Raw genomic sequence first — 17,148 nt, 5'->3', positions numbered from 1 at the left:
TATACTTTACCTATAATCCATTTTTGAAATGAGTTTCCGGGTTGAAAAACAATTTAAGCCCCCAAAGCTTGCATATAGATTGGAACAGACAAGAGTATCAAAATGGGATTGTCTTGCAATAATATTAAAGAAAAAGATTAATTTACTTTTTTGATATTTGTTATAGTTGTACATGACTTTAATTATATTTTAAATTAAATTGTAAATTAATTTTGAATGCTTTACATTATTTGTAAATTGATTATTAATAAATTTTTACTATTTGTAACTGTATCCCAACGTTATTTTTTGTTGAGATGACTCGGTCTAATTTGAGCTTGAGATGACAACGACATAATTTGAGTTTTATTTAGTTTGAGTAAGTTTGATTTAATTTAATTCCTAACCTTGATTAAAAGTGATCCAATCTAACATAGACTTGTTTGAGTATAGTTTAGATTGATTTAGTTCAATTTTATCTTAACTTGGGTTAAATCTAATTCAACTTAATTTGAGTTTAGTTGGATCTAGTTTGACTTTTATTTGTTTAACCTAGTGTTAAATCAAACAAAATAGATTCATTTTTTGGTGAAATAAAATTTTTGTTATTGGGTATGACCCATCATAAGTTAATGAATTCACTTTCTTAAACATATTTTATTGTTTCAACTTACTTTGTATATTTATTACATTACAATAATAACGAAATGACTTAATTTAACAATAAAATAAGTATTTATCTATTTCATTAGACATTAATCTTAATTTAGAAGTAACACTATACAGTAGTAGGTGAAAATTAAAATATCAACTAACATAATTAGATAAGAAATAAATAAATCATAGTTAAAAATAATAAATAATAAATATTATAATAAAAAAATTATGAAAATATAAAAGGATTATTGTAGGTAGATTATGAGTCAACCTATCTTTAACTTATTCAAATTTATTAAATTCATGAATTAGAAAAATCATATTTGATTTAACTTATATTTAAATATATTACGAGCCAAGTTGACTCATGATAAAAATCTATTTCATTGTTATTATTATTTATTGTAGTACAACCTTGGTTAAACTTCATAAATACTCGATTTAAAATTATTTCAAATCATCCCAAATTAACTTTATTTATATTTAATTTAAATCAACTTAATTCAACTCAAACCTAACATATTAGACTAACTTAACGTAACAGTGATCTTAACAATATTGATCCAGAATTAGATTTAGTTTGATTTTAAAAAAATTCAGATAAATATTTTATTTTTAGTCTTAATTTTTAATAAGATTGTTATCTTAAAAGTAACTCGGAGGTGGACCTAATTTATGGAACCTCTTATAAACTTTTTCTATCTACTTGTAAAAATTAAATGCATATTTTTGTTGCATGATTTATCTGCTAATATATATCATCCGGGTTTAATTCACCCTATCAATATATTGTATTGATATTCGTTGTGACTATATTTAATTTGAATTTTATAAGATCCTTATTATTATATTCAAACACAATAATAGGCTTTAACTCTGTAAAAAAAAAAAATCTAATGATGATGAATTGTTTTTTTTTACTTCTACTTTTATAAATAATTTATATTCAATTTATTTTAGTAAAATAAGTAGAAAACCCCTTCTGATATTGCGTGCATATTGAACAATTTGTAAGAGTAATCCAATGATTTCTGAAAGAATCATTTCAATTCAACCGAGAATTTAACAAATTTTTCATTAAAAAAAATAAACAATCTAAATCTAGAAGAAAAGTAGTTGTAAAAAACTGAAGCAGAAAAGAAAAGAGGAGTTTCTAGACATTTATCTAATGGACCAGTACGTGAATAGTCCTAATTTTAGAACAGGAAAATTGTAACTTTTCAGTTATTTCTGAAACTATTTTTCTTTTTATTAAAAGCTCTCGTATAGTGAGTATCTTCTATCAATATGGATTCCCTTGATTTGATGTTTAGGAATAATAAAGAAAACTTGAATGACTTTCACATTCATCAACACCGAATAAAGTTTGGATAATATGCAGGAGGTTTAACGTTCGATCCTTGTTCCCAGTGGGTAGTATAATTTCATCTATTTCTTTCTTTTGGTTAAAGAGAAGCAAAGTTTGTACAAGAGAAGTGAATCGTGATGGTTAATTCAACAGATATTCAGTATATTATATAATGTTAATCCCATGGTAGAGTATCAAATCAACATTTACAGGATCACAAATATTATAAAATTGTCATATTAAGCAATATTTGCCACTTCGGATGCTGCATTAACCAGATGGGAAGTAGTAACAAACTATGTCTTATAATATTTACCTGTGCATCACCAAAACCAACCAGAACTTCAGGCCAAAAAGTCTGCGTCAGATTCACATTTAAGTGCTCATAACTGTTCTTACAGCACATGTGGCTATGTTCGGGAACTTGCAATTGGTCTAGTTGAAGAAGGCTCGGCTGGGAAGCCATTAGGGATGTGGTGAGGTTGTTCTGCACCTGCTGCAGGAACCAACAAGTCAGAGAGTACTACCTGAAGAGAGGAAACTTTTTCTTTTAGCTGAGAATTCTGTTGGTGGATTTGTTGGTTACATTCAAGCAAGTAAATGATCTTTTGGGAGAGTTGATGGTTTAGTGTCTGCAGATGATCCACGTGATACTGAAGGACTTCAATTTGTTGTTTCTTTCGCATGCGAGACCTGCGAGCAGATTCTCTGTTGGAGAACATCCTTTTCTTCTTTCTGTCATCAAGGAGAGCCTTTGCTTCATCAGAATTGTTATTGTTGTTACTGTTTGATGATGTGTTGGGAGAGGGTTTATGGAGTGGGATTTGAATTGGGTCGTGGGTGTTGCTTGGAAGGTGCAATTGAGAGCAGAAAAATGGAAAGTGGCCTTCAGCAGTTTCCATTGTTGAGGTCGGGATAGGTTTCTGGGTAGGAGAAGGATAATGAAAGCACTGTGTTAAGGAAGCATAAGGGGCTACATGGAGTTCATCATCTTCATTGCATTCCATGTCTCAATTTTTAATTCGAGTATGAGAGAAGGAACTAACTGACCTACAAGTTTTATAGATTGGAACACAAGTAGGTATGGGAATTTCTTGACATTTGGCCGATGTAGATAATATTGGTTCTACATACTAGGAAAGTTAAGACTACATATTTGATTAAGATTAATAAGAACTAATGGTCAGATAAGTTTTGTTCAGCACCTAGAGACAGAGATTTGAGAAGTAAAGTGGTTTAATGGCTGTGAATGCAATGCCATTGACTTTTTGATTATAAGTATGCCTAAAAATTTATACAAAGAAGCAAATTCAGTGATTCTCTAACCTAGATGAGAGCCACAAAATTAAATTATGCTATATAAGCTCAGAACTTTATACCCCATTCAGTAAAATGCTGGCTAAGGACTCTATCTGCAGTTCTTTTTTCCTATTTTTGGTCTTGGTTATATACTCTACCCAAGAAAAAATGGCAATGCGCGTTAAAATTTTACTTCATCTATTTCAACCTAAAATTAGGTTACAACAAATTAAATAAAAGTAGACAAATTCACTCTACCCAATAAACATCATAACTTTTTATACTTAAGGAGATTTTGATAAATTGAAGACACTGTTTACAGTAGCATTTTAAGCTTTGGATTAAATAAAATGTCACATGTTATATGAAAAAGAAATCAAATAATTGGCGTATCTGGCGTTTCCATGGAATCTTCCATCATAAACTATCACTTTTTTACTTAGTAGGCAATCACAATGGGATGAGATTTATATGTCAAGGTTAACACGTATATAAAAAGTATGATACTTGGAATGGCATAGGTATTCTCTATTCATTGCTTATATAGCGCAGATGCTAATTAAAAGCCTAATATATTGCCTATAATAGGTATTCTCATGCATAGTAAATCACCAGCTTTTGATCCCATTGTCACATGGAGTTTCAAATCACTGACTTCCAAGCATATGTGGATTTTTAACCTACTAACATCCATTTTACAAGTTTTTATCCAACTGAAATTTATTTAGATAGACATCTTAATAAACCATATACATTAATTCTTTAATCTGAAGTTGAAAGTATTTATGCTAACCAACAGCTAACGGAACAGAATAGGTTAGTTATTGCTCAATTTACTGAGATAAAACCTATTACTAATATTTTGCAGATGCAGCATTATGAAAAAAATAGCAGGAGATATTGAAGTGAATTTTCACTCTTCATTGTCATTACTATTACTAATATTGAGTTCACGTGACAAATTATCTTAAAATTTAATTTACATATGCGTGCCGTGCGTGACAATAATCACATACAACGAAGTGAGAATGACCGCTCCTCCTAACAAATGAATCTTCAGCAAGCAACTCAACAAGAACACCCCTAAAAGAAAGGAATGAATACCTACGTTTCTACAACCAAAATAATATTTCAATAACAAATATCATATTTCAAGTTACTCTCACAAGAATGCAACTTCGCATTCCTCATTATTCCATTTTCAGGCAACTGCACCAAATTTGAGTGCGTCCTAAACTGTAACTTCAATCAAGAAAGTCACAAAGAAAGTACTAAATATATCATATAGTGGCTGAGGAATACTGTAGAAATCTCACCCCGTCTTGTCCTTAACTATAAAAGGATAGCATAAAGCTTAACTCTAGTGTTCTAACCTCAGCACTCATACGAATCCTAGAAATCACACTCCAATCAAAAAAAGAGATCCAGGTAAGAAATTTCTTCCTCAAGGACAAAGAAAGCCAGCAAGACTTCAGCTACATGAAGAATGGATAACAAACCAGAACAGGAAGCCAACTGTCAACATTGGCCAATGACTCTATTAATATATAAAACTAATTGGTAAACCATGCACAAAGAATACCCATCCGAAAGCCATTTTTCTCTAAAAAAAAGGCTCCTCGACTCCCATCTATGATGAAAAACGATTTCACAGTCAAGGGAAGATTTTCAATCCTCTGGCGTTTAAGTTTCATGACATGACCTCTAGCAGAAAAAAAAAATAGTTTCAGAAAATATCCTTTAATTCATGATGATAATTATTTTAAACTACAATGAAAAATATTTTTTTATATGAATATTACCTAAAATTTAACTTATATAAAAAATTTAGGTTATAATTGATTAAAAAATTAATGTACATTTATTTTGAAATTTTACAACTTCAACTAATTGATAAACTAGTTTAACCTATCTTTTTCAGTTTTAACTAGTTTTTTCAACTTCTAGCTAATTTTTTGAAGAAAAACCTTGAAATAATACATTTTGAAGTCAGAATCCAAAATTAAACATATGAACTCCCTAAAATTTCCCCTGCCAACTACTTACTTTTGCATATGCAAAGTTTTTCCCAATTTGAACATCACCAACCAATCACAGCAAGTTATGACAATTAACATTATATTTCAATGTAATTTCAGATTTGAATGTGAATGCACACAGTAATAAAGATATGAGAGGATAAAATCCGTCAAAAGGGTCTGCTTACACTTCCAGAGATCCTCCAATCTGCCGGAGACTTCCTCCAATATGCCGGTGACTCAGAACGGCACAAGAGAGCTGAATCATCTAGAATAAGAACATGATGAAATCACAACAACCACAAATTCCAGGCAAAAATGATTCATTTCTGTGATGTAACCCAAAGTACAATTCGAAGAGAAAATCCCTAAACTCAAATATCCAAAATAAACAATACCATCACATGCATTTTTTCAGGAGCAAAAAATCTATACTTGATCAAATACCCTACACGTGAAAATTCATCAAGTAAACATATCATCATGATCACATAACAGATATATGTGCCTTCCTCTGCTCATAATCAGCATCATCAGTGGGAAACTCAAAGCGACAAACGGGACACGTGTTCCTTATCCCCAACCACGGCACAATGCAGTCCCCGTGATAACGATGCGAACACGGCAACTGCTTCACCTCTTCCCCAACCCTAAACTCCTCCTTACAGACCGCGCAAACCACGTTTTCGTTTTCCACGTCAGCAGCGCTCACGACCACCGCCGACAGGTTCCTCACGGCGGAGACGGACGCCGGAGGCTGCCCGACGAAGGCGACGTCGGTTAATTGGCTGAACATCTCGTACTCCGCGCCGTACACGAAATCCTCGTTGTCTCCGAAATAAGGCTCGGAATTCGTTCCCTCCAAATTGGCGTTCAACAGAACCTGCCACCCCAAATTGTTGGTCTCCATTTCAAATTCTACTTCCTCCTCTGCCTCCTCTTCGATTCCCACGGAGACGGAAACGGAGGTGTCGCCGAACATGCTCAGAACTTCTCTCTCATCGACCACTTCCTCCCACTCGAAATCATCATAACTGCCTCTGTTGTCTTCCAATTGAAGCGCGTCCAAGCAGAGAGGGATGTTCGAAACGTCGTCGTTCACGTTGTACTCTTCCTCCGAGTGAGTGCAGATCCCTAACACGCTATCGATGTTTCCAGACTGGTAGAGCGATTCGTCGGAGTCAGATCCGACGGAGAGCCGACGTTCGACAAGTAAGTCGTCGGCGGAGGGGAAGCTAAGGTCGATGGCGTCTAGGGCGTCGATAACGCCGAAAAAGGCGTCGTTAGAGAGGGGATCGGTGAGTTGCGATTGCTCAACGCGCTGGTGAAAGAGATCCATTACAAAATTGACTTGGTTCTCGCGGTCGGTGAGGGAGAAAGGGTTGCGGTGGAATTCGGGGTCAAAATCAAAATCTAAATCTAAGTCCCAATAAGGGAAAGGAATCAGGTCATCGTCGGGGTGGCGGTGGTGGCCGGGGTAGGTGGTTACATCTGCCATTGTTGTTTGTTGGAGGAAGAAAGTGTGGTGTGAATGGAAACTGTGGGGATTTTTGGGCCTATAATGGGTCGGGATATGGAATGACGGAAGTGCCCCTGATTGCTACAATTCCGTGCCTTCTCGCTTCCGGAATACGGGGAAGCACACCATCTTCTGCTCTCTTTGCGCACACGTTCTGAATGTGTCTCCTTTCCTTTTCTGCGCCACACAAATTAATTAATTCTCCACCTTTTCTTTTTATTATTATTTATTGGAGAAGATTCAAATGCTCAATCTAATCCGTTACCAGAAAAGAAAAATTATATAGTAATTGACATTTCTTTTGTTCAAATATTGTAATTTTTTTAGGTAAATAGACTTTTTTTTTTTGTTTTTAATTAACCTTAGTTTGTATTTCCTAACTATCTAAAATAAAGCACATCCATTTTTTGTATTAATAATATTTAGGCTTAAATACTTATTTAGTTTCCAAGTTTGGAGCTGAATTTCGGTTTGATACCCGGTTTTAAAAGTGATTTAATTAGGTTCTCAGGTTTTTTATTTTGCTTGCAATAGGTCCTTTCCGTTAACTAAGGTGTAACTGTGTTAATTTTTCTTCTCTCTCCTCTGCTATTACTGACATATCTTTCTCTCTCACCTATTTCTGTTCTCTTTCCATTACATCATCATTATAACTACCTCTCTCTCGCCTTTTTCTCTCTCATTATTTATTTCTTCTCCTCTTGTGACACTTCTTTCTCTTTACCTTTATAACTACTTAAAAAAACAAAGATGAAAAACATGGAAGAGTATATATCAAGAATGAAATTACAAATATACGTACGTTGCTTTTTGCATAAGTTCTCAATGCATCAACTGTTTCAGTGGTAGCCTTGGCACCTTCCAACTTATGTATCAGAGTCCAAAACTTCTTAAGTTGGCTCACATTCTATCTGAACAAAAGTTTAGTTCAAATACTATCACACTCAAAGTCCATTTTTAAAGTCTGAAAGAGCTAATTGAAATACAACCGACCTACTTTAGGAAACAATGACCATACACTCGGCTTCTAGCTTGATGAAGTAAGCAGATCAAAATATGATATCCTGATCTGAAGCATATATAAATAAACTGAGTTACAACTTAGCCAGTGCTGGAAATAAAGAGGAATATACACAACTTAATAAGCCTTTACACACAATATGATAATGAGCTATCACATAATGGAACATAGATTCAGTGACAACGTGGTGGACAATGGTAAAAACAAATTGTTAAACATGAAAGGAAATTACTGTAGCTTACGGAAACTTCTCCTGCAGCCAAAATAATGGTTGCAGGACCAATGTAGCTCAGTCTCACACCATTACAAAGGAACAGTTATCAAATTCATTCATAAAAATGCACATACCTTAAACAAGTGATTCACACGTTTACCGAAATCAAGTCTGGTGTACATCTTTTATTCCAACCCTATCAGATACTTATCTGTTATTATAGTGATAATTTGTTCTTAGTCTTTAGAAAGACAAAAGGAAATGAGGAGGGAATTTTCTTTTCTTAAAAAACTGAGAGCAATTTCATCTTTAGTTCTTCTAAAGTTGAGGTTCTCCTTTAAGCTGTACAAATAACTTTGTTTAAATGGTTGCCCATCATCATGTTGCAGAGAGTTCTATGATATGAAATTTAGGATTAGCTAGCCCCTCCATCGTTCTCTACATAGATTTGCATTGAAACAAAATTATAACACACCATTCNTGTTAAAACATTCTTTTCAATAGTTTTATTATAGTCTTTTCATTTTTTTCAAAATAAAATTGCTATTTTTTTAATCGAGTGAACGAGTTTTAAAATAATATAATTTTATAGATGATAAAAATAACTCATAATAAGTCTTAAAGTTGTAAGACCCAACTCAAAACTAAAAATAGTTCCTCTGTATAAAATTTGAAGGAAAGACAGAGTGAGCAGAACAGCAGAATAACAGCAAAAGCAAAGAGAGAACGTAACAGTAGTACGAGCGCCAATGGCCGTGAGTTTTGCGATGCCAACAATTGTGAAGCTACTGGCAATGGGAGCAGTGTGAGTGCTCCAAAGGCTGATGGAGGTTACTCCCGATTATGACAACATTAACAACTAAGTATGATATACCAACTTTCCTTTCACTATTGAATAAGATCCCACACCAATTTTTTTTCGTCTTAATTCCACACCGATTTTTTTTTTTTTAATTCACCTTTTTCTGCTTCTTCCAAATTAATTATCTACTTATAGATTTAGTATTTTATTTTTATCAGTAGATAAATTAGTCATTTGTCTACGTTTTAAGTCATCAAATTATTCAACCAAATTAATATTTCTACCCACGACCACTAAAACTTTGCGTCCAAAAGAACTTTTTTAAAGTATTAATTTCAATCCATAGCAACAAATTCTTTATTTTGTGTTGCTCCAACACTAAAAATTATAGTTTTCTAACCCAAAATTATATAATACTAATTAACTATATGCAGTAAAATATTAAATCATCATTCCATGCAAAATATATGAATGTTGTAATACGTTATTAACTTTTGTCAATTGAAAACATTACATTTTGTAAAATAAACATAAGAAACAAAAAAACCTATAACACCTTAGTTATAAGGAGAGAGAAGAAATAAATAATGAGAGAGAATAAGGTGAGAGAGAGATGTAGTTACAACGATGTTGTAATGGAAAGAGAAGAGAAATAGGAGAGAGAGAAAGATATGTCAGTAATAGCAGAGGAGAGAGAAGAAAAATTAACACCGTTACACCTTAGTTAACGGAAGGGACCTATTGCAAGCAAAATAAAAAACATGAGGACCTAATTAAATCACTTTTAAAACCGGATATCAAACGGAAATTCAGCCCCAAACTTGGGGACTAAATAGGTATTTAAGCCTAATATTTATTTAGAATGTTTAGTGATCTATATTTTCTCTTTTCACTTTTCCTATCATTTAAAAATCAAATCAACTATAATATGTAATGTGAGAGTCATTTATTGAATGATCAAAGAGTCAAATATCCAAATTCTAATTAAAATATTTAAAATTAGTTAAATTAGAAGATTGAGTTGAAAAATTTGGATATGATTGATGAGGTAAACTTAGATTGTGATTTTTATGTTTATTAGACATAAGTTTCAAAATCACTATTATTATACAATGTTAAATTTTAAAATATGTATCGAGTTGTATGATTTATTGACAATTGCACTATGTCATTTGTAATATAATCGAATCGAGGCTATCATATCCATGTGAGTTTAGCAAATATATTGTTAGTTTGTTTTTGAGTTTCTGCATTTGGAAAATATTACTAGTAATATATATTATATAGATTGAGTGGAGTAGAGACTAGGAGTGAATTTCATCTCATTCTTTTCCACTATGCCATTATCGATTTTATTTATGTACTTACGTAAATCATTCACTATCTTGCGAGTGTTCTTTTAACACCTAAAACCTAAGATCATCAAACTCTAATACAATTTCTTATGTCTTGTTCACTTGAATGGATTTTAGAGAGAGTGATTGAATGGATTTGAAAGGATTTGAAGATAAATTTTTTTTCTTATTTCTTTGAATGGATTTGGAAGTGAGTGAGAATGGATTTGGAAGTAAAGTTTTTTAAAATTAGTGTAGGATTTGATTTATGTGACAAATTAAAAAATAAAACTACTTTCAAATCCACTCTTACTTCTAAATCCACTCAAATAAACAACAACAGAATTATCTTCAAATTCTCTCAAATTCATTCAGTCACTCTCCTCCAAATCCATTCAAGTGAAGAAAGTCTTAGGGACTGCTTTAATGAATAACTCGTATTAAGACCATAATTCTATAACCACTAAAGTCTTAAATTTATTCCTAACATTTAAAAGTAGAAGGAGTATTAGTTTGCTCCAACTTAAAATAAGATAAGTGATTATTTCATCCAACAACAAGCACAAACTAATTCACAAACAGATCAAATGAATTCATAAGTAAATATCCAAGAAGTAGAAATATAAAGAATTAGAATTGATTACATCCAACTTGAACACGACAAAGTTCAGTTACTCATAGAATATTGTAATACAATTTCGCATCTAGATATAAGATTTACATGAAAGCATTTCTCAAGCCTCACAAACCAATTCCTACTCTACTACTACATATTTGATCATTCACTCAAGGTATAATAAAATGAGGACATGAGGTTTGTATTTATAAGGTTTAATACCTATTTTGGTCCCTCCTTTGGTTTGTTCAAAGTGGTCCATTCTTTTTTCAAAAGTTCACTTAAGTCCTACCTTTTGCAAAAACTGTTCAAAGTGGTCCTTTTTGCTAACGACATTAACTTTCTTAACGGCACAGCTGCCAAGTGGCTAATATCTGCTGAGGTGTAACGTTTTGGCTGTGTTGGCACTGTTGTGTGTTTTAAAAAAAATAATTAATTGTGACGTAGAATTTAATAAAATTAGGTTTAAATTAAAAATTGAATTTGGGGTTAATTGGGGTTAATTAAAATTAGGTTTAACAAAGACTTCCCCTGCCATCTTTATCCCAAGATGGCTTAGCAGAGAACACTTAGAACCTTCTCCTCCATACATTAGAAACCATGGATCACACAGAACAGATTTATCATACGGTGACACTTTTAAAGAAGCAGTGTTCCAATCTTTGCAAACACAACGAAAACTGAGAAAGTTAATAAGCCCTAGACCATTTGCAATTTGCGAAAGCAGGTCACCAGGCAGATCTGACCAATTCCCAGTGCTATTGGGGTTGCTGTGTCTTTTCGGAAAGCTTGGTCTGGGATTTTAGGGTCTATTGACAGTGCCACTACAGGAAATAAAAATCCCTGGATTGACGTTTCAGGTGGCTTGCCATCACTGGATTCTGCCCCTTCGGGTCCAGGGCATTCTTCAATTATTTCTCGAACTGCAGGTGCATGTTTAGAAGCTACCCCCTCTAAAACTCTAAAAATTGAATTTGGGGTTTTGCAAATTGGGGATTCTCCAAATCACGACCATTATTCCAAGGCTGAACGAGGAACAAAAAACAAATACGTAGACTGAAGGAGATGAAACAATAGCAGTTTCATGATTCGAACAATAGAGGGGCGAAAACAGATTGAGGGTTTTCTTCCCCATTTTAGGGTTTCTGGTTCTAGTTTCACTTTAGGGTTCTTAGGATTCAAATTGGGAATTTTTCTCCATTTTAGATTTCCAGAAGCAATTAAGGTTCTTAATGGGATTTTTAATTAATTACCCCCCAATTAACTCCAAATTCAATTTTTAATTTAAACCTAATTTTATTAAATTCCACGTCACAATTAATTATTTTTTTTTAAACACACAACAGTGCCAGTACAGCCAAAACGTTACACCTCAGCAAATATTAGCCACTTGGCAGCTGTGCCGTTAAGAAAGTTAACACTGTTAGCAAAAAGGACCACTTTGAACAGTTTTTGCAAAAGGTAGGACTTAAGTGAACTTTTGAAAAAAGGAGGGACCACTTTGAACAAACCCTCCCAAAGGAGGGACCAAAATAGGTATTAAACCTATTTATAAATTGTCAAGCACGGTTCTCAGCTCCAACTTTGGCGCTTGAATCGTAAAAGTTTTACTTCAGATCTTTCCAAATCGTCTTTCTTATGACTTACGTCATACATTTTGGGCTCAAGCTGTAAAAGTTACGCTTTAGATTTTTCCAAATGTGGGTGTTTGACATTTTCTCCTTATGAGGGTTTGCTTTTGTTAACTAAGCCATGTATTGAGGTGCTCTAACCCTTAAAATACTTACTTTGAGAAATAGCCTTCATGGCTTAGCCTCAGGTTTACTATTTGAGATTTTCCTTTGCAATGTGTTTGTTTGTGGGGCTCAATCCATAACTCTGTTGTTCAACTGCACTAATGTTAGTTTTGCCAAAAATTGTTTGAATTTCATCCATGCATAATACAAACAAAATCAAAACAAGATAAGTGTTAAAATTATCTTAAAACTCACTTAAATTTGGCACTTATTAGTGACTAAAGGGATAAATTAGAAAATTAGACAAAGATTCGGTTATTGATAATTTAAAATAATTAATTTAATTATATCAAGAAATATTGATATAGAATATTTGTCAAATATTTTTAAATTAGATCAAAATGTTAGTTATTTAGAATATATCATAACATTGGATAAGAGATTTCAACAACAACAAAATCCAGTCCGAGTTCTATAGAAAGAAAGGTAGGGGAAGCAGAAAAAGCGAGTCTCGACTATTGTGACTTTGTGCAACTTCCATCCACCACATCTCTCACTTTCTCTTCTCCTTTTTTTTCACTTTTTCTTTCATTCATGATATATATCACCCCATTCATGGATGGTTAAGTTTTAGGACTTATTCCACTATAATTTCATTATAGATTATAATGTTATATTAAAATGATATTTTTGTTCTTTTGATTTTGGTTTTGTTATGTCTTTCATTTTTTAAATACTTAAAAGTAATGAATTTTACATTATAGGTAATTAACAATGTGTTTTAATTTATATGTGTTAATTATATGAATCTAATAAATTTTAATTTTAATTGAAAATATACTTTATTTAAAGTTATGAGATTTCATGTGATTAAATGAGTTTTTGTAAATAATCAATGATGTATTTGATAAGGAAGAAAAATAATAGACATGATTAAACATATAGATTTTAATTCAAAATATTTTTTGTTAAAATTTATCATAAATAATCTAAAAAGTTATAATTTTTAATTGAAAATTCACATTGGTTAACATTGAGTAAATAAGCTAATTAAGAATTTATTTTAATTAATTTAAAATGAAAAATAATAATATGTAGATAATCTCTATTTTCAAAAGGTTGTTAAATTAGTTTGTTTTATTATAATTGATTTAAAGTCTTTTATTAATTTTTTATTTTATTTAATATTATCAAATTGACATTTATATTTTTTAATATGAATCTTATTTATGAATTCGATTATATTAGAATTTTGTTTTTATCTTTTATTATTTGCTTATCAAAGGATTTTATAAAATTTGAAAATCAATTCTATATTTATTGGTATACAATTCAATATTAACTGAAGTCTATATAACATGTTAATTACTATCGACAATCTTATTATTCTTCTAACTTCATCTCCAAATCTACAAACTTCTAATATAGAGGTCAATGATGTTGATGATTAAGAATGATAAACTTTTTATGTATCATTTATTTAATACGAGAGAGGCAGATATAGTAAGCATATGCGAGAAATAAATTCATATGAAAAATAACCTTTTTAACTTTATATCAAAATCAATCATTAAAACTACACTTATTAATTTAAAAATATTATTTTAGTCTCTTAAAATTATTGATCAATATCTATTACTATAATTTTTTTTAAAACTAAATAAATATGAAGAATAAAAATTTAAACATGTAATCTTAAAATTTTGATTTGAAATTATTATCAATGTTTTATATAATAAAGCCATAATCATAAATAATGGATAAAGATAGAAAAAAGTGATGTAAACAAAATAAATACATATTATTTAGATTACTTAGTTTAAAAATTAAATATTACACATTCATACTTTCTTAATGTAGAATTTTAAAAGTAAAATGTTTAAGAATTTAGACCATACCCATTCCATGGGTTTATTTCGCATCTATTATCTTTTTATTCAGTTCACTTTAGGAATAAAATGGTATACCAAAAAAATAAAAGATAAAGTAATATTATTATACAGTATTAACATAAAAATAAGAGTATAATAAAAGTGCATTATTATAATATATTATTTGGCTAAGAAAGGGTAATTAGATGTGAAGGAAAGATTCCTCTCACTTCAAGAACATTAAAAATGTTATGGTTTGTGCTTTTATCTCACCGTGTTGTTAAATGACACCATACTTGTTTGAATATTGTTAATTTAAAATAATTATATAATATTTTAAAATATATTTTTTAATATAAATATTTATATATTAATAAAACATATTATTAAATTTCAGTAATTTAATTATGTTATGGTATTTTTTTAATATTATATATTTACATGATATTTGATTAATGAAATAAAATATTATATTACTATAATTATTTTGTTGCATATTATATATATATATATATATATATATATAAATTATTATTTTTATTGATATTATTTGATATTGTCTTTAATATTATATATTTTTATCATATAAGTTATAAAATCTAAAAATTTTATAAATACACACACTATATTTTACTAGAAAATACACACTTTTTCATACTTTTTTTTATTTATAAAGATTCAATTTTTTTTATTGATTAAAGAATCTTTTACAACTAAACCTTTAAGAACATATCAGAATTATCTAATCTACTCATGTTTTCAAAATCTCAATAAAAACATAGAGAATATTCCATTAAATATAATTTTCAATGAAATTTCTTAATAAATAAAATATATCAACCACAAAAAAAAAAAAGTAATTACATTTATTTCTTAGTCGAAGAAGAATTCTTTTAAAAAGTGATCAATCAAATATTTTAACATATTAATTTGTTAAGTTAATCTTTTGTAATAATATCTTCAAAAAAGCTTATAATGCATTTTTCTATTGTATTATAGCCTTCAATTCAATTAGAAGTATTTGGTAGATTCATTTGTATAATTTTCTTTATGACTTACGTAAGTGTTATGGGTTTAATATACGATATATTTTAGCTTTTAATATATTTTTTTAAACGTTTTTGAACTAATAAATTATAAATACTTCTATTTAGTTTTTTAGAATATTTTGTATCTGTCCTTCTATTATATTGATTTGTTGCATCGATTTTTAAATATTTTATAATTGTTTTTATTAATAATTTTTGTATGATAATAATTGATTAGGTTAAATATGTTTTTGATCCCTTAACTTTTAGTCAAAATTAGAATTACTCTCTCTTTCATACTTGACTAATTTAGTCTCTTATCTTTAAAATTGCATGAATTTAGTCCCTTTAACCAAAATGTGTTCATTTTATTTGAGGTTTCAAATGCATTTCTCAATTAATATTGAAGAAAAAATATGCTAAACCGTGTAAACAACTCAAATGCTATTATGAAATGCATTTAAAATGTCAAATAAACTTAGCAAAATTTGATTAAAAGGACTAAATCCACAATTTCTAAAGTTGAGAGACTAAATTATACTAAAGTTTTGAAGAGGGACTAATTCCAATTTTCACTAAAAATTAAGAGAGAAAAACATATTTAACCCTAATTGATTTATCTTCCACATATTTTGTTGATACATGTAATAAAAATGACATAATGCATATTATTTTTTAATACTCTTCTCGATATTTGTGGTGTGATATTTGAGCAAATTATAAGATTTGAGGGGGTGAACAATAAAATTGTGGTTATTTCGAAAATTTGAGGGGGATGAGCAATACAATTATGGGGTTCAGGAAGTAAAAGCCTTATATTGGCCACTGCTAACTAGTCCAGTGGACTGAAATGCTATTCTAAGGGTGTTATTCCCTATACCTCCACACATGTCCCTCTACCTCTCCAAATTCTTTTAATTTTAATTTTATTCTTTAAGTTAAAACTTTTTTACTTTTTACCGTTTAAGATTTTTTAATTAATTTGAAAATCTTATCTCTCTTCATCTTTGTTCTGCAGCTGCACCCCACCCATGTTTTACGATTCCTCTCTTCTCCATTTCCGTCTCATTTTCTTTCTTTTCTTTTTCCTTTTTTCTTTTTTTTTTTCTTCATTTGTCTCTTTCTCATTTTTCTTTTTAGGTTTCATTGTTGTTGATTTTTGACGTGAAGGAGCATCGATGATCCAGATTTTGTTCGGTTTGTTTTCATCTTCATTCTATGTTGATTTTTTTCAGCATTCTTTTTTAGCTTTGTTTGATAGTTTAATTTATGGTGTATTATTATTTTTTGGCTTTGGATCTTTGGACCAATTTTATTCTTCAACAGCTTGTAGTATTACGTTCTTTGTAAAGCGATTAAATTTCTGATGCTTTTAGCTTTTTTATAGGAATTTTCATTTTTACATTTTTATTGGAGAAAAATGAAGGAAAAAAAAAAGAAAAGAAAGAAGAAACGAGAGAAAGTGAGACGAAAATGAAGAAGAGAGAAATGTGAAACATGGGTGGAGGTGCAGTTGTAGAGGCATGGCAAAGATCAAGAGAAAATAAGATTTTCAAATTAATTAAAAAATCTTAAACAGTAAAAAGTAAAAAACTTTTAACTTAAAAGAATAAAATTAAAATTAAAGGAATTTAGAGAGGTGGAAGAATCATGTGTCGAGGTGCAGGGAGCAACGCCCACATCCTATTGATGTTATTACCACCCAA

General features: G+C 30.4%; 2 protein-coding genes across 6 annotated transcripts; both read right to left on the bottom strand.

Moving 5' to 3' along the window:
- Nucleotides 1-2,066: 2,066 nt before the first annotated feature.
- Nucleotides 2,067-5,604, bottom strand: LOC106767987 (basic leucine zipper 43). Of its 5 annotated transcripts, none has more exons than XM_022783646.1 (2): nucleotides 5,490-5,592; nucleotides 2,067-2,719 (listed from the first exon to the last, which is right to left on the bottom strand). In XM_022783646.1, exons 1-2 carry the CDS (start codon nucleotides 5,567-5,569, stop codon nucleotides 2,395-2,397), a joined length of 405 nt encoding a protein of 134 aa, XP_022639367.1. In that variant the 5' UTR covers nucleotides 5,570-5,592; the 3' UTR covers nucleotides 2,067-2,394. The 5 variants fall into 5 exon arrangements, with proteins under 5 accessions (XP_022639367.1, XP_022639366.1, XP_014508438.1 ...); XM_022783645.1 differs by lacking the exon at nucleotides 5,490-5,592 and adding an exon at nucleotides 3,364-3,382 and having other exon boundaries at nucleotides 2,072-3,034; XM_014652952.2 differs by having other exon boundaries at nucleotides 2,073-3,034; nucleotides 5,490-5,604.
- A 3-nt stretch (nucleotides 5,605-5,607) lies between these two features.
- LOC106767149 (E3 ubiquitin-protein ligase CIP8) lies at nucleotides 5,608-7,054 on the bottom strand. The gene has a single exon (XM_014651984.2). The coding sequence runs from the start codon at nucleotides 6,797-6,799 to the stop codon at nucleotides 5,789-5,791; it is 1,011 nt and encodes a 336-aa protein (XP_014507470.1). The 5' UTR covers nucleotides 6,800-7,054; the 3' UTR covers nucleotides 5,608-5,788.
- Nucleotides 7,055-17,148: the final 10,094 nt, after the last annotated feature.

The sequence above is a fragment of the Vigna radiata genome, chromosome 7 (assembly GCF_000741045.1).
Source record: "Vigna radiata var. radiata cultivar VC1973A chromosome 7, Vradiata_ver6, whole genome shotgun sequence".
In the NCBI taxonomy this organism is placed as follows: domain Eukaryota; kingdom Viridiplantae; phylum Streptophyta; class Magnoliopsida; order Fabales; family Fabaceae; genus Vigna; species Vigna radiata.
Note: the sequence above shows the minus strand (reverse complement) of the source record. Positions and strands in the feature narration are given on the sequence as shown.

Excerpts from the sequence above, each read along its gene's own strand:
- LOC106767987 (XM_014652952.2), bottom strand. The coding sequence starts at position 2,991 with ATGGAATGCAATGAAGATGATGAACTCCATGTAGCCCCTTATGCTTCC.
- LOC106767149 (XM_014651984.2), bottom strand. The coding sequence starts at position 6,799 with ATGGCAGATGTAACCACCTACCCCGGCCACCACCGCCACCCCGACGAT.